This window comes from Cajanus cajan, chromosome 4 (genome assembly GCF_000230855.2).
Source record: "Cajanus cajan strain Asha chromosome 4, NIPB_CcT2T_4, whole genome shotgun sequence".
Taxonomy (NCBI): Eukaryota; Viridiplantae; Streptophyta; class Magnoliopsida; order Fabales; family Fabaceae; genus Cajanus; species Cajanus cajan.
In genome coordinates this window covers 22,219,479-22,241,547 of record NC_138520.1, presented here as the reverse complement: position 1 = coordinate 22,241,547, position 22,069 = coordinate 22,219,479, and the positions used below count along the sequence as shown (strand labels likewise).

The 22,069-nt window shown below is 35.6% G+C and overlaps 1 protein-coding gene across 6 annotated transcripts; it reads left to right on the top strand.

Annotated features, from left to right (window-relative positions):
- Positions 1-125: 125 nt before the first annotated feature.
- On the top strand, positions 126-16,617 carry LOC109818303 (uncharacterized). Of its 6 annotated transcripts, none has more exons than XR_014433010.1 (12): positions 126-760; positions 928-1,142; positions 2,944-3,228; positions 3,316-3,522; positions 3,617-3,861; positions 3,950-4,621; positions 4,709-4,959; positions 5,027-5,194; positions 5,271-5,375; positions 5,468-5,537; positions 5,629-5,724; positions 9,593-16,617. XR_014433010.1 is itself a non-coding variant. In XM_083072400.1 (11 exons), the coding sequence occupies exons 6-10, from the start codon at positions 4,121-4,123 to the stop codon at positions 5,523-5,525; spliced, it is 1,083 nt and encodes a 360-aa protein (XP_082928526.1). In that variant the 5' UTR covers positions 126-760; positions 928-1,142; positions 2,944-3,228; positions 3,316-3,522; positions 3,617-3,861; positions 3,950-4,120; the 3' UTR covers positions 5,526-5,537; positions 9,593-16,617. The 6 variants fall into 6 exon arrangements, 1 of the variants encoding a protein (XP_082928526.1); XR_014433012.1 differs by lacking the exon at positions 9,593-16,617 and adding an exon at positions 5,816-6,015 and having other exon boundaries at positions 5,291-5,375; XR_014433009.1 differs by lacking the exon at positions 9,593-16,617 and adding an exon at positions 5,816-6,013.
- The last annotated feature ends 5,452 nt before the right edge of the window (positions 16,618-22,069 follow it).

Sequence of the window (22,069 nt, the reverse complement as noted above, 5' to 3'; positions counted from 1 at the left end):
AGTAAGCAGTAATTTAGAGTAAGCAGTAATTTTTACTAAATTACTGTTTGTCTCGTTGGATAAATATTTTTTTTAATCTATTTTTATATTTGTGAGGATATTTATTAAATGAATATTTGAAAATTTGTTTAATATTTGTGTACCTGCGAATATTCATGAATATTTATTTTTAAAAAATAATTTTTAAAAATATTTTATAATTAGTTTAATAATTTTTTAAAATAATATTTTAAAAGTTAATTATTAAATTATTTAGATATTATACATAATTTTATTAATAAGATTTTTCAATTTAAAAATTAAACTTAATTGTTGTGATCACTAGTGCAAAAACTGCTTTTAAGAACAGGGTTTTAAAATCGGTTAACAGGGAACCGATTTTTAAAAAAATGTGGTGGCATTTTTGTAAATAATGCTACAGTTTTTAAAATTGGTTACCATTTAACCGATTTTAAAAAACCTTTTAAAATTGGTTACATTTTAATCGATTTTAAAAAGTGTATTCTTGTTGTTTTTTTAAATTAGTTCACAAAGAACTGATTTTGTATAGTCTATACAAAATCGGTTTCATTTAGAACTGATTTTGTTTGCATCATACAAAATAGGTTCTCAATAAACCGATTTTAAATACCCTATTGAAATTTGTCCCTCTTTTTCTCGCCCAGGTTTATCTCTCGAACAAATCCATTCTTTGTCTTCGTTGTAAAATCCGTTCATCTTCGTTGTAGCTATTCATCGCGAGTTCGTCATCTCCCACAAGGTATGTTGTTGTTTGCCACATTAGAAGGAGGGTTTCAGTTTTCGTTTTCGCTTAAATTTCAACAAAAGGACATTTTAACAATAAATTTATTGCAAGTTCGTTTTCGCTTAAATTTTCGTTTTCGCGAGTTCGTTCTTTGGCACCATTGATTCATTTTCGTTTTCTAGGATGCAAGAGGGTTGAAGCCACTGGATTCGTTTTCGTTCACCACGTCTTCAGTGTCGCTGTTCTCGACGGTGACAACCGTGGCCACCGGTTGCCGTCTGTGCCTGCCTTTGGTGCTTCTAGGGCTTTTTCTGCTACTGCAACTACTTCCGCGACTCCTGCGAGGGCATCTTCTTTCAGTCTCGTCCACTGCTTCTTCTAAGTTCGAGACGCAAAGGTTTGTTTTTCCTTTTTATTTTTCTTTGACAAAAAGTTCCGTTGTCGTATTTATTTAATGTTATAGTTTAATTCCACATGATTATTTATGTTGCAAAGAAAATAATATATTCAAATCCCTTTTGTATTGTAGAAGCTTCAGGGTTAGGCCTTCAAAATTTGAGACATCTGGATTACTTCCTTTCTGTAAAAGTGTTTTATAAAATTAAAGAAAAAAAAAGTTTTGAAACAAGGAGACAAAAAATGTTTTGTTTGGCAAGGTTCATTCTAGATCAGTAGCTTTGAATATGGACTTTCATTATGTATGCATTCATTCCTTAGGCTTCATCTGCTTACTTATTTACAGGATTGCTTAAAGTGTTTTGGCAAATTAGTGTTCAAATGTCTTAAGCATAACCTGTCTGTGAATATTCTTTAAGTACAGATTCCTTAGTAAATTTTCTATTAAATTATACTTTTGTTGATTTTATATCACAACTTCAGTTTGGATTTTGTGAATTGAGTTAAGTATAACAGCAACCAACATGTGCTCATGAATAGCTTCAAGAAAAGAAAAAACAAAAGAGGAAGAAACAAAAGAGGAATGTCTATAATTATAGCATTGTAACTCATGTGAAGGTCTTATTGAAATTTGAAACTTCAGGGACATGCTTAGTTTTGGTGCTTTCCCTTATTGTGATTACAAGCTATCTCCTTCAAATGCCCCTCCTTTAACCATTTTCTATGTTAGAGTATAAAATCTACTCACGTTATATTACTAGTTGTACAGTAGTTTCACTTGTCCTTGTAGTAGTTGATCTCTTTCTGTGTAAGTGTAACTCTGTCAGTTAGGACATTTTTTCAGTTACATTGATGCTGAATTAGCACAGTTACTAACCTCCTCTAGACACTTCTCATAGTCTACATACTGTATAAATATGTATTCTTTCAATGCCCACAAAGACTTAGTGAAGAGAAACAACCCTCGCATGCCTGAGAAATGGGTGTTGAACGAGCATAACAAGACTTTTATAGAGTGGTTCAAAAAGAATGTTGGGACAGATTTAAATATTTCTGAAACTTTACAACGGCTAGCTCAAGGACCTAACTTTGATGTGTTTACTTTCTGTGGATATGACATTAACAATTACTCATTTTATACAAAGGCACAAGATGACAAAAGTACCATGCAAAATAGTGGTGTTACGATAGTTACTCAATCTATGCATTTTTCAACCAAAAATGATAAGAACCCCATCACAGCATCCATGTGTTATTTTGGAGTTACTGAAGACATGGGAGGTTGATTATGGTCCATTCCGAGTACCTGTATTTAAATGCAAGTGGGTTGATAGTAACAATGGTGTCAAAATTGATGAACTTGGATTTACCTTGGTCGACCTCAACAAAGTTGGTCATAAGGAAGAGCCTTTTATCATGGCTATGCAAGTAAAGCAAGTATTTTATGTCACTGATCCATCTAACAATAGGTGGTCAATTGTTCTACAAGGTAAGAGTAATAATATAGGTGATGAATTTGGAGATTCAATTGATATTATGGATACTCCTTCTTTGTCCAAATGGGTGCCAACTATTAATGAAGAAGATGATGTTGATAATGTACATGTCACTCGTGATGATCATCAGGAAAGAATATGGGAGAACATTCAAACTTGATCATATTTCCAAAATAGGTTATTATAGTTTTTTTTTTGTTAGTTACTTCTATTTATACTTTTATTTTTGTTATCACTTTAAGTATTATTTGTTATAAATTCAATTTTATACTAATGACTTGTAATTTATTTTGTTTCGATCAACAGATAAATATGGATGAACATCAAGACTCTCCTTTAGACTCTACACAGACTACAGCCAAGAAGAAAGTCAGAGGTTCCACTAGAATGAAGAATGTCACATCCAAACGCCTTCATGAGGAAAGATTGCATGTTGATATTGATGAGATAACTATGAGACCTACGGGAGACTCAGCTGCCTAATTTATGAGTACCATGGGGGTTCTTGCTAGAACCAAGATTTCTATTTTATTGCCTAATTGGGATCATGTAGAGGAGGTTGTCAAGAACCATATTTGGGCAGATATTACGGTAAAATTTCATTTATACTCAACATTTTTCATTATTAAACTTCATTAGGATATAACATGTATTAACTCATTGTTATCATAATTGTAGGAAACTTGGGACATTCCTAGGACAGAGGACATGAGAAGGAAAACCCTCTCTATTATGGCTGAGAGGTGGAGGGCATATAAGACTAGGCTCACGAACAATTACATTTTTGGAAAAAATAAAGGTGAATTTCCTGGTCATAAGAAGCCCACTATAGATCAAGAGACATGGAACGCATTTGTAGAGTCTGGAATGACTAAAGAGTTTTTGGTAAGTTAGGATTACATTCATTGTTATTTGTGTTGTTCAGAATATTATGTTTTTACCTTTAATCTCATTATATGGTACTTTTGTTGGAGAAAAGAAAGAAGGCACAAGAGATTCAGGCAAACAATGACACCATTGTTGTGATGTCTCGTGGGGGTTATCCATGGCTTAAGAAAAAGTTGATGAAAGAGAAGGCTATGAAGCGTGAAGCTAGCCAAGATGAGACTACAGTTAGTGGTCGTCCTTCTCCACCCACACGCCATGAATTATGGAAGCATGGTCGCATAAAAAAAAACGGGCGAGTTTACAACTAAGACAGCAAAAGAGATTGCTAATAAGATAGTAAGTATAATTATTTTGTACATATGATGCTAATTAACATATGGATCAATAGATGTTTATTAAATTGTTTTTGTGTCTTGTATTGTAGGATATATTGGAACAACAGTCTACAGAGGGATCTTTTGTTTCCCATGGACGCCAGGATATACTCACAGTTGCAATTGGGAAGCCTAAGCACCCAGGTCGGGTTCGGGCTGCTGGTGGAGGTCATAATATACAAACCTACTTTGGATCAAACTCATCTTCAAAGACATCTGGCATGGTGGACCAGTTGGTGGAACTAAAGGTCTCTCAAGTTATAGCAACTTATGAGCAAAAATTTAGTCAGATGCAAGAGGAGATTCATAAGCGGCTACAAAAGAACATGCAAAGGCAACTACAAGAGCATATGCAATCACTGAGCCAACAATTTCAACAAAGTTCTCCACTATTAGAACCATTTATTGCGCGTGTGAGTACAAAGGGATCATGTGCATCTATTGATCTCCTTGTTACTGCCACTGGCCCGAGTACATCTAATAAATGTGAGTTGTTTGTGGATGGATCACTCGATCCTGTGGGTATAGGGCAGATTCACATATTAGGGTCCACTATACACCATCAAGTCATGGGAGATGATATGGTTAGGGTTTCAGTGTTGGATGTGAGACAACCAGAGGCTAGAGTTCCTGTGCCCACAGAGGAGGTTCAGACAATGGGACAAGCCTTGAACACCTTCCTTCAGTGGCCTCATAAGTTAGTAAAGGTGATATCTATGAAGGTATGTTATTTAAATAATATTTAATTTTAAGTTGGTGTAATTTTATTATAATATTGTATAATATTACTTTTTTACTTTGTGGAATAGGATATTGTTACCTCACCAAAGGGTAAAGGGACAGTCATTGTTACCCCTTCTAGAAATCTTCCTCCAATAAAGAGGCTATGGAGATTAGTTGCAGATATGGAGGATGACGAGCAACCCAAACAACTCCCTTGGCCTCCTGAAGTGTTTAACATGTCTAGTAAAGTACCTCTATATATAAGTCAGAGTGATATATCAGAGATTACAAATGGTCATTATATGCTAAACATATCAATTTTGCAGTTATGGTTGATGTAAGTATTTAAATTATTTTTAATTATATTTTGTTGATTTTTTCTAACATTGTTTCTAACGTTGTAGATTTATCCATAAATTGAGCGTGGATAAGGGAAATGATCACATATATGGATTTTTGGAACCAGAGTCAATCCAAAAAAGTGGGAACAAGGTCGAAGAAATACAAGCTTACATTCAAAATTGGATGTCTGAGTCAAATAAAAAAGTTTACTTGGCCCCTTATTTTTCTGAGTAAGTTTACTTTTATATAATTAAATATAATTCTTTATAAAAACTATTTTCTATTACTCATAATTTCTTAATGCAGTGCTCATTGGCAACTTTTAGTTATTTGTCCTATGGACAACATAGCTGTATGCATTTGCTCGTTGCATAAACCTCCTCCTACGGATTTTAGACAATTATTAGATAGGTAAATTGTTTAAAAATGTCTGATTTCTTTTATTGATTATCATTACATTTGACTTTAATTAAACTATAATCATAATGTCATTTTATCATTAGGGCCATGGAAGGATATCATATACTTAAGGGTTCAAAGTTGAAGAAAAAAATGAGTTAGGTCTCTACTAAAGTAAGATTTTAATTCTAGCAATGATATTTTTTTTAAGTAATTTTGTTTGAATTACTATTCTATTGAAATTGATTTTATATTCTTTTTATAGTCTCATAAACAAAAAAGAAATTATGAGTGCGGATATTATGTAATGAAGACAATACATACTATTATCGATTCACGAATAGTATCTGGGTGGACTGAAGTAAGTTTTACAATTTTGAAAGTTTTTATTTTAAGTTCTCATTATATATATTTTATGAATTATTACTAATTATTTAAATTTTTCTTAATAGATATTTATAGATCGATCACCATTGCCATTGGAAGACATAAACACCATTAGGGAACAATGGACCACATTTTTTATTGACCATTACTTTAACTAGTTTGGGCTTCTGTTTTATAGTATTGCTTTAACTAGTTAGAACTTACATTTCATTGAGCAATGTGGTTATTTATGTATTAGATGTATTTAAAACTATTCAATTATATATATATATATATATATATATATATATATATATATATATATATATATATATATATATGGTTGACATTTATCATCTCTTCTCATTTGTATGCAATTTGGTTCATTGAGAAGTAACATAAAAAATACAAATATTTTGGTTAATTGAAAATATTTGAACTGTCTGGTAATTTATTCATTTGCAGGTTCTATCTGAGGCGCTCTCAAAACAAGTCAGACATTAAAAAAATCATTACTTTTAAGATCGGTTATGCCACAACTGGTTTTAAAAGTCAAGACTTTTAAAATTGGTTATAAGTGAACCGATCTTAAAAGTTAGACTTTTAAGATCGGTTAATAACCGATTTTAAAAGTCTCACTTTTTAAAATCGGCTCTTTTAAAATCGATTGTAGAACCAATTTTAAAAGTAAAAAATAACTGATTTTAAAAGCCTTTTTTTCACTACCCTCTACTTCATATGTTATAACATATAAATAATATAAAACTGAATAATCTCAATATAATAAATGTACGCAAAATTCTTACAAGCAGAAAGGATCACACATTATTAACATAAAGTAGACATAGGAGAATTAACAAAATTACAAAGGAATTAAAATCAAATTATTCAAATTAAATAACATAAATTAAATCCTAACTAATATCTTGTATCAAGTATCCTATCAAAGCAAAATCCAACATTAAGGATTAGGCCACATCACCAACATCCTCAACAGTCAGCACCATGATGATAATCACTAGCAGAAATCATTAAAAAAAAACAACACAAAAGAAAAGGAAGTAAGAAACATCTCACTTTGGCTCAAGGTGCAAGAATGCAAACTAGCTAGTCAAACACAAATAACACATATAATATGATATAACATACATAGTTACACATTATTATCATACTTAGCTAACTCATAGCATAATAAACAACAATAGATAATACTATAATGCATATACAATGGGCATGGACTACTTGTTATCATGCATATAGCGCTAGTAAAACATCACACTTGTGCATTGCCGATAGCAATACACCATAGTAGTCTAGGAGTACATACCAGGTCATAACCTCTGCGTACTCTCACTAGAAGGACATGCTATTAGGGTCTGGTCAGGATAGCTAAGCCGCACAAGATACATCTCATGCTCACGAGGGCAAGACTGAGACTTCAAAACTGAGCTATCCCCAAGGTTAGTTATCAAGTTTTTACACAAAGGACCTTCCTTGATGGTATATTCCATATCATACCCTTAAAAAATATCTTTTATGCACATGATACCTGTCAAACAAACACTATGCGTTACATTGACATGGTTTTGTAATTTCACATCCACATATTCCTCATATCCCATACTCATCATATACTTTTATATATTCATCAATAGAAATCAATTCATATCCATATCAATATTACAACAGTTATAAGATTAGATTAAACAAAAGAACAAAAACACACAATTCAACCGATAAAAGTGTTTTATAACATGCAATTGACATTGCATATCATTCAATTTATACATACAACCAGTATCTTTATATATAACTTGTGGGATCAACAGGACCAAATGATCTTTACCTGGCCCTTGGCATCTATGTCTCCCAATCTTCATGCAAGAATGGTGGACTGCGATCACGCATTTCAAATTTAGAACACATTGCAGGTTTATTTTAAATTGCAGACTCGTGCAAAGGTGAATTAGTTAAAAATGCAACTCAAAGGTATCAAGAAATCTACCTCTTTGAATGTATATCTTCTTTCAATCAAGAAAACTATGAATACCCTAGCCTCTATAGGTTCCCCTATTGATTCCTCTGAACATATTTCAATTATTCTTGATGGTCTTCCTAGTGAATATAACCCCCTTGCCATATTCATAATCTTTAGAACTGATCCTTACATTAGAACTGAAATCGAAACCCTCCTAGCCACTCTTGAAAATAGATTAAAAAGACAAAAGAAAGAAGAACATGATTCCTTTGCTATGCAGAATATACAAGCCAATCTTGCTCAGATTCATAGCAGATTTGGCAAACATCAAGGTGGAAGGTTTCAAGGTAGAGGAAACATAAATTATAAAGGCAACAATTTTAGAGGGCGTAGTAGAAGTTTTGGCAGAAATAATAACAAAGGTAGCAGGAATTTTAACAATAAACCACAATGCCAAATCTGTAGCAAACCTGGGCACACAACTCTTACTTGCTATCAGCGGTTTAACCCGAGTTATCAAGAAAGTCTCTCTTCTAGTATTTAGACTCAATACTCAGATAGTCACAATACTGCTATGATGACAAAAAAAAATCTTTTGATACACAGTCCAATATCTCAACATACATGGCAGTACCTGAAACCCTTTATGACCCCTCATGGTACCCAGATACCGGTGCAACAAATCATGTAACACCGAACTCCACAAATCTGCAAGGTAAGGCACCTTACAATGGGGACAGAAAAATGAAGATGGAAAATGGAGAAACCTCTTCTATAAGAAGTATAGGTACCTCTTTCTTTTTTACTCCTAATTTAATTTCACCTCTTTTTCTCAACAAATTATTACATGTACCTGCTATAACAAAGAATTTGCTAGGGATAACAATGTCTTCTCTGAGTTTTTTTTTCCTAACAAGTGTTGTATCAAATTTTAGGCAACTAGGAAACTCCTACTCGAGGGCAAATTAAGACATGGACTTTATGCATTTGATGATATTTCTCTTATTACATCTCCTTGTACATTTGGTCCTACTAATGTAGCTTCATATAATTCTATTTCATCTAGTATCTTAGTTGATAATAGTACTAATGGTCCTACCAAATTGAGTTTGTACAAACTATGGCACTCCAGATTGGGGCATGCAAATTACAAAATAATTCAACATGTTCTGCATAATTCTAATAATTATGTGCCTAGAAATTTTACTTTCAATGTATGCAGAGCATACTACTATGGTAAATCTCATAATTTGCCCTTTTATTCTTCTAAGACAACATATAATAAACCTTTGCAACTAGTTTTCTTTTATATATGGGGACTTGCACCTATACCTTCATCAAATGGCTACAGGTATTATATCCACTTTCTTGATGTTTATTCCAAATATACACGGATTTATCTAATCTAGTTTAAATCTCAGGCTCTTTCATGTTTTATGAATTTTAAGAAAATGATTAAGAATCAATTAGATATGAAAATCAAATGCTTACAAACAGATGGTGGCAAAGAATATACTACTTTTTCAGGTTTCTTAAATGAGCATGACATTATACATAGGCTTAGTTTCCCTTACACTCATGAACAAAATGGGACAGCTGAAAGAAAACATAGGCATATTGTTGAAGTAGGTTAATTCATGCTTGTGAAATGAAATTGTAAGTGAACCAAGAATAAGGAATTTGACACACATGCATTGCTTGTTATCTGCTTGATTAATTACCTTTTGCTTGAGGACAAGCAAGGTTCTAAGTTTGGGGGAGTTGTTAAGTCTCAATTTTACCTCTTTTTTGGATGAGACTTATACAAGATTTAATGATCAAATTCTCCCATTCTTTGTATCATTGCATATAATTGTTCTCATTTTGGTTTCTTTTGTATATGCAGGTATTCAAGTAGAGAATTGAGGAAAAAAAGGGTTAAAGGAGTGGAAAACAAAAGAATTAAGGAGCAGAGCAGGCAACCGCGCCAGGCGCCGTATTAATCTCGCCGGGCGGGCATAAAATAGAGTACTCTCAGCCTTTGGGAACCTCGCGCCGGGCGCAATTTATAATTGCGCCGGGCTCAATTCAAGGCCGAGAGCACATTGAGCATCAGGGGAAGCCCGCGCCGGGCGCGAAGTGTAACGCGCCGGGCGCAATAACCCTAATTTGTCTCCTCGGGCTGCATAAAAGGAAAATGTCGAGGGTTTTCTCCCTCATTCGCCCAGGGGCGCCTCCAGGAGCGCTGCAGGAGGGATTCTCAGGCTTCGGAAGCCTCCCACGGTGGATCATTCCTTCGGTTCTTCCTTTCCTCTTCCATCTCTATTTTAGTTTTCCCCTCTTTGTTTTGAGAGGTTCTATCCATTGTATTGGGGTTTTGATGTAACCAACAAACTCTATTGTAATCCTTTTGTGTTTAATGTTATATATGTTTTGTTTCATTCCTTGTTGTGTATGATTCTATGCTTAATGCTTGCTTTGGCTTGATCACCCTTTGCATGATTTAAGGTTTCATTGAGTATTGGGAAATATCCTTGAAACTAGTTATGAACATATGCCTAGTGGGAATTGTACCTAGGGATAGGGCTTGACCCATTAGTAGTCTTAAAACCCTAACCGGTAATGCGGGTGGAGGTATTGAGTACTCAAGGGATTGATATTCAATATTTTGCACCTAGGCTCTTTCTCTAAGGAATTAGGTCTGAGTAAATTTATGGTTGACTGAACAATGGTTGTAACAAGAGACATAGGATTCACTAGTGTTTGTTTGGTGAAATCAAACCCCCACAACTTCAAGTGTCCATTTTACCATTTCTCACCCCATTTCATTTCTAATTCATTCATTTGTGTTTTAACAATTCCAGTAGTTTTGTTCTTAAATTCATATTCATATTTATTGGGATTGTTCTCAAGTCACAAGTAGCCAATGAATGCTTAGTTTACCTTCTAATCCCTGTGGATACGATATTTTTACTACTTGTACGGCCGGTACACTTGCCGTGTTTGAGTCCGTTGAGGGAAGTAACCTAATCTATAATTATAATAAAAAGTACTTCAACGGAAATCTCAACAAGTTTTTGGCGCCGTTGCCGGGGATTAGAATGGCAAATTGAGTATTTATAGCTATTTGTGACTTGTTTGTTTATATGTAAATATGTTTTGTGTTATATGTTGTTTGTGTTATGTATTGTTTGTGTTATTTGTTAAGTGTGTGAATCATGTTTGAAATGAGTAAATATAGGTTATACTTTGTTTGGAGTGTGAGATATGAGGTAATTCTGGTTCTGGTTGGTTACAAGGTTCCCTTCAAAGCAAATTTAGGTAAAATGTAACCATTTCAGAGTACCACGCCCGGCGCGAGTTTGTGCTGCGCCCGGCTCGGTATCAGAATTTGAACCTCGTTGGCCTTTTACTGAGATGGCGCCTGGCGCGAGTTTGTGCTGCGCCCGGCGCGAGCACTCTCCTGAACCTATATTTCTCTGTTTTCAAGCATGTTTCTTTGTGGTTAATTTTGGTCTAAGGTTGTTCTTCATTTTTGATATAATTGTATGGTCATCATTGTATACTATGCTCACCATGTTCTTCATGATTATACTCTTTCACAACTTCTGGTTACTAGGACTTGCAGGCATATACTGGTTGGCCTGGGGACCAGGCTTCTAAATGTGGGAAGTGGAGCTGCTGATGCAGATGCGGTTGAGCACTTACTGAGGAAGATGACCAAATTTGATGGAAATAGATGAAGCTCACCTTAGTTCACCTCTGTTTGCAATTTATTTTTCTGTTGTTATTTTCAGTATTTTAATTGTTTTTGGATTACTCTGGTTGGTACATCTTTTTGAATATCCTGCTAGAGCATGGTTTTTAATCTTGTTGAATACTTGTTTTGTATGTGATCAATTTTGGATTGAGGTTTGCTTGATGTTTATGGTGTGTGTACTTTAGACATTTTCAAGTCATATTAGAGCTTTAGTTCATGATTAGTTGCATACGGGTTTCAATGTTGATCATAGACTGAGCTGAGCGTGATAATTTGTGGATGCCAACCGAGTGAGGTCTGAGCCTAAATACTGATGAGAGAAACTACACTTATGTTGCATGATAGACTTTGCTTGAGTTTCCCGGGTGGTTTGCTAGTGTAGTGTATTTACATGATCAAGGCATTTCTATATTTTGATAACCATCTAAGCCAAAAAGCCATATTTATTTTTTCTTTTGACCCATATCTTCCTAAGCTTAAACACTCAACCTTCCACTTATCCCAACTTTGAAAAATTAACCATAAATCCTTGTTTTGGTTAAGAGAGTATATTGATGACATCAAATAAGTTTGGGGGAGTTGAAGAATGAAGAAATTTGAGAAAGAAGAAGTATGTGGTCAGTAAAAAAAAAAAAAAAAAAAAAAAAAAAAAAAAAAAAAAAAAAAAAAATGAAATAAGATGCAAAAGTGTACAGATGCATCATATAAAGGCTAATGGCTGGAATTGGTTGAGGGCCTGTGCTAAAATGATACATTGGGGTATGGAGAAAGAAATTATTGAAGAAATTTCAAGTACTCTCTTAAGCTATAGCACCCTTATTCCTTGAAAAACCATGAAACCGCTATGCTTGACCCTAATTACCTTAAATTGCCCTAATAAAGCCCTTGTGATAAGTGCCTGCATGTGTATTACCATTGGTTTCATTTGGAAACGAAGAGCAAAGTTGAATCCTGTGGCGTGAGTAGTAGATATGAGAGAAACACTCACCCCTATACACTAGTGTGCATATGAGAGAAACACTTTCCTAGTGAGGATGCATTCATAGATAGTCATTAGCTTTTCTCAGTTCTTTGATCTCTTTTGAAACTTTTGTTTGCACATTGTCATGTTCCATTGCAATAGTTGTGGCTGAAAATTCGTTTAAGGTTCATGCTTGTGAAATGAAATTGTAAGTGAACCAAGAATAAGGAATTTGACACACATGCATTGCTTGTTATCTGCTTGATTAATTACCTTTTGCTTGAGGACAAGCAAGGTTCTAAGTTTGGGGGAGTTGTTAAGTCTCAATTTTACCTCTTTTTTGGATGAGACTTATACAAGATTTAATGATCAAATTCTCCCATTCTTTGTATCATTGCATATAATTGTTCTCATTTTGGTTTCTTTTGTATATGCAGGTATTCAAGTAGAGAATTGAGGAAAAAAAGGGTTAAAGGAGTGGAAAACAAAAGAATTAAGGAGCAGAGCAGGCAACCGCGCCAGGCGCCGTATTAATCTCGCCGGGCGGGCATAAAATAGAGTACTCTCAGCCTTTGGGAACCTCGCGCCGGGCGCAATTTATAATTGCGCCGGGCTCAATTCAAGGCCGAGAGCACATTGAGCATCAGGGGAAGCCCGCGCCGGGCGCGAAGTGTAACGCGCCGGGCGCAATAACCCTAATTTGTCTCCTCGGGCTGCATAAAAGGAAAATGTCGAGGGTTTTCTCCCTCATTCGCCCAGGGGCGCCTCCAGGAGCGCTGCAGGAGGGATTCTCAGGCTTCGGAAGCCTCCCACGGTGGATCATTCCTTCGGTTCTTCCTTTCCTCTTCCATCTCTATTTTAGTTTTCCCCTCTTTGTTTTGAGAGGTTCTATCCATTGTATTGGGGTTTTGATGTAACCAACAAACTCTATTGTAATCCTTTTGTGTTTAATGTTATATATGTTTTGTTTCATTCCTTGTTGTGTATGATTCTATGCTTAATGCTTGCTTTGGCTTGATCACCCTTTGCATGATTTAAGGTTTCATTGAGTATTGGGAAATATCCTTGAAACTAGTTATGAACATATGCCTAGTGGGAATTGTACCTAGGGATAGGGCTTGACCCATTAGTAGTCTTAAAACCCTAACCGGTAATGCGGGTGGAGGTATTGAGTACTCAAGGGATTGATATTCAATATTTTGCACCTAGGCTCTTTCTCTAAGGAATTAGGTCTGAGTAAATTTATGGTTGACTGAACAATGGTTGTAACAAGAGACATAGGATTCACTAGTGTTTGTTTGGTGAAATCAAACCCCCACAACTTCAAGTGTCCATTTTACCATTTCTCACCCCATTTCATTTCTAATTCATTCATTTGTGTTTTAACAATTCCAGTAGTTTTGTTCTTAAATTCATATTCATATTTATTGGGATTGTTCTCAAGTCACAAGTAGCCAATGAATGCTTAGTTTACCTTCTAATCCCTGTGGATACGATATTTTTACTACTTGTACGGCCGGTACACTTGCCGTGTTTGAGTCCGTTGAGGGAAGTAACCTAATCTATAATTATAATAAAAAGTACTTCAACGGAAATCTCAACAAGTTTTTGGCGCCGTTGCCGGGGATTAGAATGGCAAATTGAGTATTTATAGCTATTTGTGACTTGTTTGTTTATATGTAAATATGTTTTGTGTTATATGTTGTTTGTGTTATGTATTGTTTGTGTTATTTGTTAAGTGTGTGAATCATGTTTGAAATGAGTAAATATAGGTTATACTTTGTTTGGAGTGTGAGATATGAGGTAATTCTGGTTCTGGTTGGTTACAAGGTTCCCTTCAAAGCAAATTTAGGTAAAATGTAACCATTTCAGAGTACCACGCCCGGCGCGAGTTTGTGCTGCGCCCGGCTCGGTATCAGAATTTGAACCTCGTTGGCCTTTTACTGAGATGGCGCCTGGCGCGAGTTTGTGCTGCGCCCGGCGCGAGCACTCTCCTGAACCTATATTTCTCTGTTTTCAAGCATGTTTCTTTGTGGTTAATTTTGGTCTAAGGTTGTTCTTCATTTTTGATATAATTGTATGGTCATCATTGTATACTATGCTCACCATGTTCTTCATGATTATACTCTTTCACAACTTCTGGTTACTAGGACTTGCAGGCATATACTGGTTGGCCTGGGGACCAGGCTTCTAAATGTGGGAAGTGGAGCTGCTGATGCAGATGCGGTTGAGCACTTACTGAGGAAGATGACCAAATTTGATGGAAATAGATGAAGCTCACCTTAGTTCACCTCTGTTTGCAATTTATTTTTCTGTTGTTATTTTCAGTATTTTAATTGTTTTTGGATTACTCTGGTTGGTACATCTTTTTGAATATCCTGCTAGAGCATGGTTTTTAATCTTGTTGAATACTTGTTTTGTATGTGATCAATTTTGGATTGAGGTTTGCTTGATGTTTATGGTGTGTGTACTTTAGACATTTTCAAGTCATATTAGAGCTTTAGTTCATGATTAGTTGCATACGGGTTTCAATGTTGATCATAGACTGAGCTGAGCGTGATAATTTGTGGATGCCAACCGAGTGAGGTCTGAGCCTAAATACTGATGAGAGAAACTACACTTATGTTGCATGATAGACTTTGCTTGAGTTTCCCGGGTGGTTTGCTAGTGTAGTGTATTTACATGATCAAGGCATTTCTATATTTTGATAACCATCTAAGCCAAAAAGCCATATTTATTTTTTCTTTTGACCCATATCTTCCTAAGCTTAAACACTCAACCTTCCACTTATCCCAACTTTGAAAAATTAACCATAAATCCTTGTTTTGGTTAAGAGAGTATATTGATGACATCAAATAAGTTTGGGGGAGTTGAAGAATGAAGAAATTTGAGAAAGAAGAAGTATGTGGTCAGTAAAAAAAAAAAAAAAAAAAAAAAAAAAAAAAAATGAAATAAGATGCAAAAGTGTACAGATGCATCATATAAAGGCTAATGGCTGGAATTGGTTGAGGGCCTGTGCTAAAATGATACATTGGGGTATGGAGAAAGAAATTATTGAAGAAATTTCAAGTACTCTCTTAAGCTATAGCACCCTTATTCCTTGAAAAACCATGAAACCGCTATGCTTGACCCTAATTACCTTAAATTGCCCTAATAAAGCCCTTGTGATAAGTGCCTGCATGTGTATTACCATTGGTTTCATTTGGAAACGAAGAGCAAAGTTGAATCCTGTGGCGTGAGTAGTAGATATGAGAGAAACACTCACCCCTATACACTAGTGTGCATATGAGAGAAACACTTTCCTAGTGAGGATGCATTCATAGATAGTCATTAGCTTTTCTCAGTTCTTTGATCTCTTTTGAAACTTTTGTTTGCACATTGTCATGTTCCATTGCAATAGTTGTGGCTGAAAATTCGTTTAAGGTTCATGCTTGTGAAATGAAATTGTAAGTGAACCAAGAATAAGGAATTTGACACACATGCATTGCTTGTTATCTGCTTGATTAATTACCTTTTGCTTGAGGACAAGCAAGGTTCTAAGTTTGGGGGAGTTGTTAAGTCTCAATTTTACCTCTTTTTTGGATGAGACTTATACAAGATTTAATGATCAAATTCTCCCATTCTTTGTATCATTGCATATAATTGTTCTCATTTTGGTTTCTTTTGTATATGCAGGTATTCAAGTAGAGAATTGAGGAAAAAAAGGGTTAAAGGAGTGGAAAACAAAAGAATTAAGGAGCAGAGCAGGCAACCGCGCCAGGCGCCGTATTAATCTCGCCGGGCGGGCATAAAATAGAGTACTCTCAGCCTTTGGGAACCTCGCGCCGGGCGCAATTTATAATTGCGCCGGGCTCAATTCAAGGCCGAGAGCACATTGAGCATCAGGGGAAGCCCGCGCCGGGCGCGAAGTGTAACGCGCCGGGCGCAATAACCCTAATTTGTCTCCTCGGGCTGCATAAAAGGAAAATGTCGAGGGTTTTCTCCCTCATTCGCCCAGGGGCGCCTCCAGGAGCGCTGCAGGAGGGATTCTCAGGCTTCGGAAGCCTCCCACGGTGGATCATTCCTTCGGTTCTTCCTTTCCTCTTCCATCTCTATTTTAGTTTTCCCCTCTTTGTTTTGAGAGGTTCTATCCATTGTATTGGGGTTTTGATGTAACCAACAAACTCTATTGTAATCCTTTTGTGTTTAATGTTATATATGTTTTGTTTCATTCCTTGTTGTGTATGATTCTATGCTTAATGCTTGCTTTGGCTTGATCACCCTTTGCATGATTTAAGGTTTCATTGAGTATTGGGAAATATCCTTGAAACTAGTTATGAACATATGCCTAGTGGGAATTGTACCTAGGGATAGGGCTTGACCCATTAGTAGTCTTAAAACCCTAACCGGTAATGCGGGTGGAGGTATTGAGTACTCAAGGGATTGATATTCAATATTTTGCACCTAGGCTCTTTCTCTAAGGAATTAGGTCTGAGTAAATTTATGGTTGACTGAACAATGGTTGTAACAAGAGACATAGGATTCACTAGTGTTTGTTTGGTGAAATCAAACCCCCACAACTTCAAGTGTCCATTTTACCATTTCTCACCCCATTTCATTTCTAATTCATTCATTTGTGTTTTAACAATTCCAGTAGTTTTGTTCTTAAATTCATATTCATATTTATTGGGATTGTTCTCAAGTCACAAGTAGCCAATGAATGCTTAGTTTACCTTCTAATCCCTGTGGATACGATATTTTTACTACTTGTACGGCCGGTACACTTGCCGTGTTTGAGTCCGTTGAGGGAAGTAACCTAATCTATAATTATAATAAAAAGTACTTCAACGGAAATCTCAACAAGTTTTTGGCGCCGTTGCCGGGGATTAGAATGGCAAATTGAGTATTTATAGCTATTTGTGACTTGTTTGTTTATATGTAAATATGTTTTGTGTTATATGTTGTTTGTGTTATGTATTGTTTGTGTTATTTGTTAAGTGTGTGAATCATGTTTGAAATGAGTAAATATAGGTTATACTTTGTTTGGAGTGTGAGATATGAGGTAATTCTGGTTCTGGTTGGTTACAAGGTTCCCTTCAAAGCAAATTTAGGTAAAATGTAACCATTTCAAAGTACCACGCCCGGCGCGAGTTTGTGCTGCGCCCGGCTCGGTATCAGAATTTGAACCTCGTTGGCCTTTTACTGAGATGGCGCCTGGCGCGAGTTTGTGCTGCGCCCGGCGCGAGCACTCTCCTGAACCTATATTTCTCTGTTTTCAAGCATGTTTCTTTGTGGTTAATTTTGGTCTAAGGTTGTTCTTCATTTTTGATATAATTGTATGGTCATCATTGTATACTATGCTCACCATGTTCTTCATGATTATACTCTTTCACAACTTCTGGTTACTAGGACTTGCAGGCATATACTGGTTGGCCTGGGGACCAGGCTTCTAAATGTGGGAAGTGGAGCTGCTGATGCAGATGCGGTTGAGCACTTACTGAGGAAGATGACCAAATTTGATGGAAATAGATGAAGCTCACCTTAGTTCACCTCTGTTTGCAATTTATTTTTCTGTTGTTATTTTCAGTATTTTAATTGTTTTTGGATTACTCTGGTTGGTACATCTTTTTGAATATCCTGTTAGAGCATGGTTTTTAATCTTGTTGAATACTTGTTTTGTATGTGATCAATTTTGGATTGAGGTTTGCTTGATGTTTATGGTGTGTGTACTTTAGACATTTTCAAGTCATATTAGAGCTTTAGTTCATGATTAGTTGCATACGGGTTTCAATGTTGATCATAGACTGAGCTGAGCGTGATAATTTGTGGATGCCAACCGAGTGAGGTCTGAGCCTAAATACTGATGAGAGAAACTACACTTATGTTGCATGATAGACTTTGCTTGAGTTTCCCGGGTGGTTTGCTAGTGTAGTGTATTTACATGATCAAGGCATTTCTATATTTTGATAACCATCTAAGCCAAAAAGCCATATTTATTTTTTCTTTTGACCCATATCTTCCTAAGCTTAAACACTCAACCTTCCACTTATCCCAACTTTGAAAAATTAACCATAAATCCTTGTTTTGGTTAAGAGAGTATATTGATGACATCAAATAAGTTTGGGGGAGTTGAAGAATGAAGAAATTTGAGAAAGAAGAAGTATGTGGTCAGTAAAAAAAAAAAAAAAAAAAAAAAAAAAAAAAAAAAATGAAATAAGATGCAAAAGTGTACAGATGCATCATATAAAGGCTAATGGCTGGAATTGGTTGAGGGCCTGTGCTAAAATGATACATTGGGGTATGGAGAAAGAAATTATTGAAGAAATTTCAAGTACTCTCTTAAGCTATAGCACCCTTATTCCTTGAAAAACCATGAAACCGCTATGCTTGACCCTAATTACCTTAAATTGCCCTAATAAAGCCCTTGTGATAAGTGCCTGCATGTGTATTACCATTGGTTTCATTTGGAAACGAAGAGCAAAGTTGAATCCTGTGGCGTGAGTAGTAGATATGAGAGAAACACTCACCCCTATACACTAGTGTGCATATGAGAGAAACACTTTCCTAGTGAGGATGCATTCATAGATAGTCATTAGCTTTTCTCAGTTCTTTGATCTCTTTTGAAACTTTTGTTTGCACATTGTCATGTTCCATTGCAATAGTTGTGGCTGAAAATTCGTTTAAGGTTCATGCTTGTGAAATGAAATTGTAAGTGAACCAAGAATAAGGAATTTGACACACATGCATTGCTTGTTATCTGCTTGATTAATTACCTTTTGCTTGAGGACAAGCAAGGTTCTAAGTTTGGGGGAGTTGTTAAGTCTCAATTTTACCTCTTTTTTGGATGAGACTTATACAAGATTTAATGATCAAATTCTCCCATTCTTTGTATCATTGCATATAATTGTTCTCATTTTGGTTTCTTTTGTATATGCAGGTATTCAAGTAGAGAATTGAGGAAAAAAAGGGTTAAAGGAGTGGAAAACAAAAGAATTAAGGAGCAGAGCAGGCAACCGCGCCAGGCGCCGTATTAATCTCGCCGGGCGGGCATAAAATAGAGTACTCTCAGCCTTTGGGAACCTCGCGCCGGGCGCAATTTATAATTGCGCCGGGCTCAATTCAAGGCCGAGAGCACATTGAGCATCAGGGGAAGCCCGCGCCGGGCGCGAAGTGTAACGCGCCGGGCGCAATAACCCTAATTTGTCTCCTCGGGCTGCATAAAAGGAAAATGTCGAGGGTTTTCTCCCTCATTCGCCCAGGGGCGCCTCCAGGAGCGCTGCAGGAGGGATTCTCAGGCTTCGGAAGCCTCCCACGGTGGATCATTCCTTCGGTTCTTCCTTTCCTCTTCCATCTCTATTTTAGTTTTCCCCTCTTTGTTTTGAGAGGTTCTATCCATTGTATTGGGGTTTTGATGTAACCAACAAACTCTATTGTAATCCTTTTGTGTTTAATGTTATATATGTTTTGTTTCATTCCTTGTTGTGTATGATTCTATGCTTAATGCTTGCTTTGGCTTGATCACCCTTTGCATGATTTAAGGTTTCATTGAGTATTGGGAAATATCCTTGAAACTAGTTATGAACATATGCCTAGTGGGAATTGTACCTAGGGATAGGGCTTGACCCATTAGTAGTCTTAAAACCCTAACCGGTAATGCGGGTGGAGGTATTGAGTACTCAAGGGATTGATATTCAATATTTTGCACCTAGGCTCTTTCTCTAAGGAATTAGGTCTGAGTAAATTTATGGTTGACTGAACAATGGTTGTAACAAGAGACATAGGATTCACTAGTGTTTGTTTGGTGAAATCAAACCCCCACAACTTCAAGTGTCCATTTTACCATTTCTCACCCCATTTCATTTCTAATTCATTCATTTGTGTTTTAACAATTCCAGTAGTTTTGTTCTTAAATTCATATTCATATTTATTGGGATTGTTCTCAAGTCACAAGTAGCCAATGAATGCTTAGTTTACCTTCTAATCCCTGTGGATACGATATTTTTACTACTTGTACGGCCGGTACACTTGCCGTGTTTGAGTCCGTTGAGGGAAGTAACCTAATCTATAATTATAATAAAAAGTACTTCAACGGAAATCTCAACAGTTACTTACACCTACCCTGAGTTATTCTACACCTATGGAAACTCTCTTTTCAAAAAAACCTTGATTATCATCACTTGAGGATATTTGGTTGTGCTTGTTACCCCAATATGAGACCTTATAATAAAAACAAACTCTAAGTTCCCTTTACAATAATTATCATAACAAATTCTCTTAGGGTTTTCCATAAGGACCTCAAATTACACAATTACCATCCAAAACATAAAATTAATCACACATTCAATCAATTCATGTCATTAATTATGGGTAACAAGAACAAAGGGCAAAACAAAAGCATTAAGGGAAACCTTTCATATATAGGCATACAACACACACAAGATTGAGGGTCAACCCCACTACCTAGCATACAAACCCACACTTAGAACGAGGTTTCTCACTCCTCCTTTACTTGGATAAGCATTGGATGATGGGTACACAACTCCGGGATGATTTCCTACATGCTCCTAATCTCCGAACTCTAAAGTGCGGACGCATGTGTGAAAAATAAGGGAATGTAAAAACTTATCACAAACCTTTTTTTTTTTAACTTTAACCTCCCCCTAGCTTAAAGATTTTTTGTTAACAAACAAAGTTATATCAATAGAATAAGTTTTTGAAATGACTAAGATGAATCTTCTACTAAGACACTTCTCAATAAGACAAGTTTTCATAAGACGAATCCTTGTATAAGATGAAAGCTACATTAAGACAAAGTTTTACATATAAAGAGAGATATGCATTAAATCTTTTTTCAATTATGATATCTAAACAAGGGAGTGACTATGTCTTAATGTTTTCTTAACTTATCAAATTCAAAAATACTTCCTCGTTTACACTTTACGAAAAGGAAAGAAAGACATGTTTTATGTTAGAAAATGACAAACATATCCCTACAAACATGGAAAGCTATAGTTAAATGTTGTTTCAACACTGCACCAACTGAATACATGCATGGTTCTACCCAATTGGTACCTAAAAGGTGATAAGTAACGTTTTTGATCAAATAAAAAGTGATAATTTAGTGAAAGCATTTATTACACCACTGGACACTTCTCTCATCAAGAAGAAAAACATGAAGGTAGACAAAGCAAGACATGAGAGATAAGCTCAAGGTTTTGCAACGATTATAAACCTATAAAAGAAAGTTTAAAATTCATAAAGAATAAAGATTGATCATTGTAAAACTACATTCTTTATTTCTGTAAACAAGTCTATGTACTTAATTTGTTGTATCATGTCTTGAAAGGAAGATGAAACAACTTTCTAAACCCTTGTAACTTTGAGTTATTAGGTTTGAGCCTGAAGAAGGTTTGTGTAAAAAGAATATTTGGATAGTTGTTTGAAGATGCAAGTCAAAAAACACTTAGGGTTGAGCTACAAGTGACTTGGTAAAAAATATTTGTATCTTGGATAAGATAGTGGAACTTGATATATATAATTGGATCAAGAATTAGACATAGTCTCGATAGTTAAGACAAATTAGTATAAAAAGACTTTGTGTTCTTTATATTTACCTTTTCATTTGTACTCCTTACTGCAATGTTATTATTTCACTATTTTGTGAAAAGTGAGTTTTTGAGTAA

Excerpts from the sequence above, each read along its gene's own strand:
- LOC109818303 (XM_083072400.1), top strand. The coding sequence starts at position 4,121 with ATGGTGGACCAGTTGGTGGAACTAAAGGTCTCTCAAGTTATAGCAACT. Across the intron at positions 5,195-5,270 it reads TTGGCCCCTTATTTTTCTGA|TGCTCATTGGCAACTTTTAG; the intron begins GTAAGTTTACTT and ends TTCTTAATGCAG. Across the intron at positions 5,376-5,467 it reads TTTAGACAATTATTAGATAG|GGCCATGGAAGGATATCATA; the intron begins GTAAATTGTTTA and ends TTTTATCATTAG.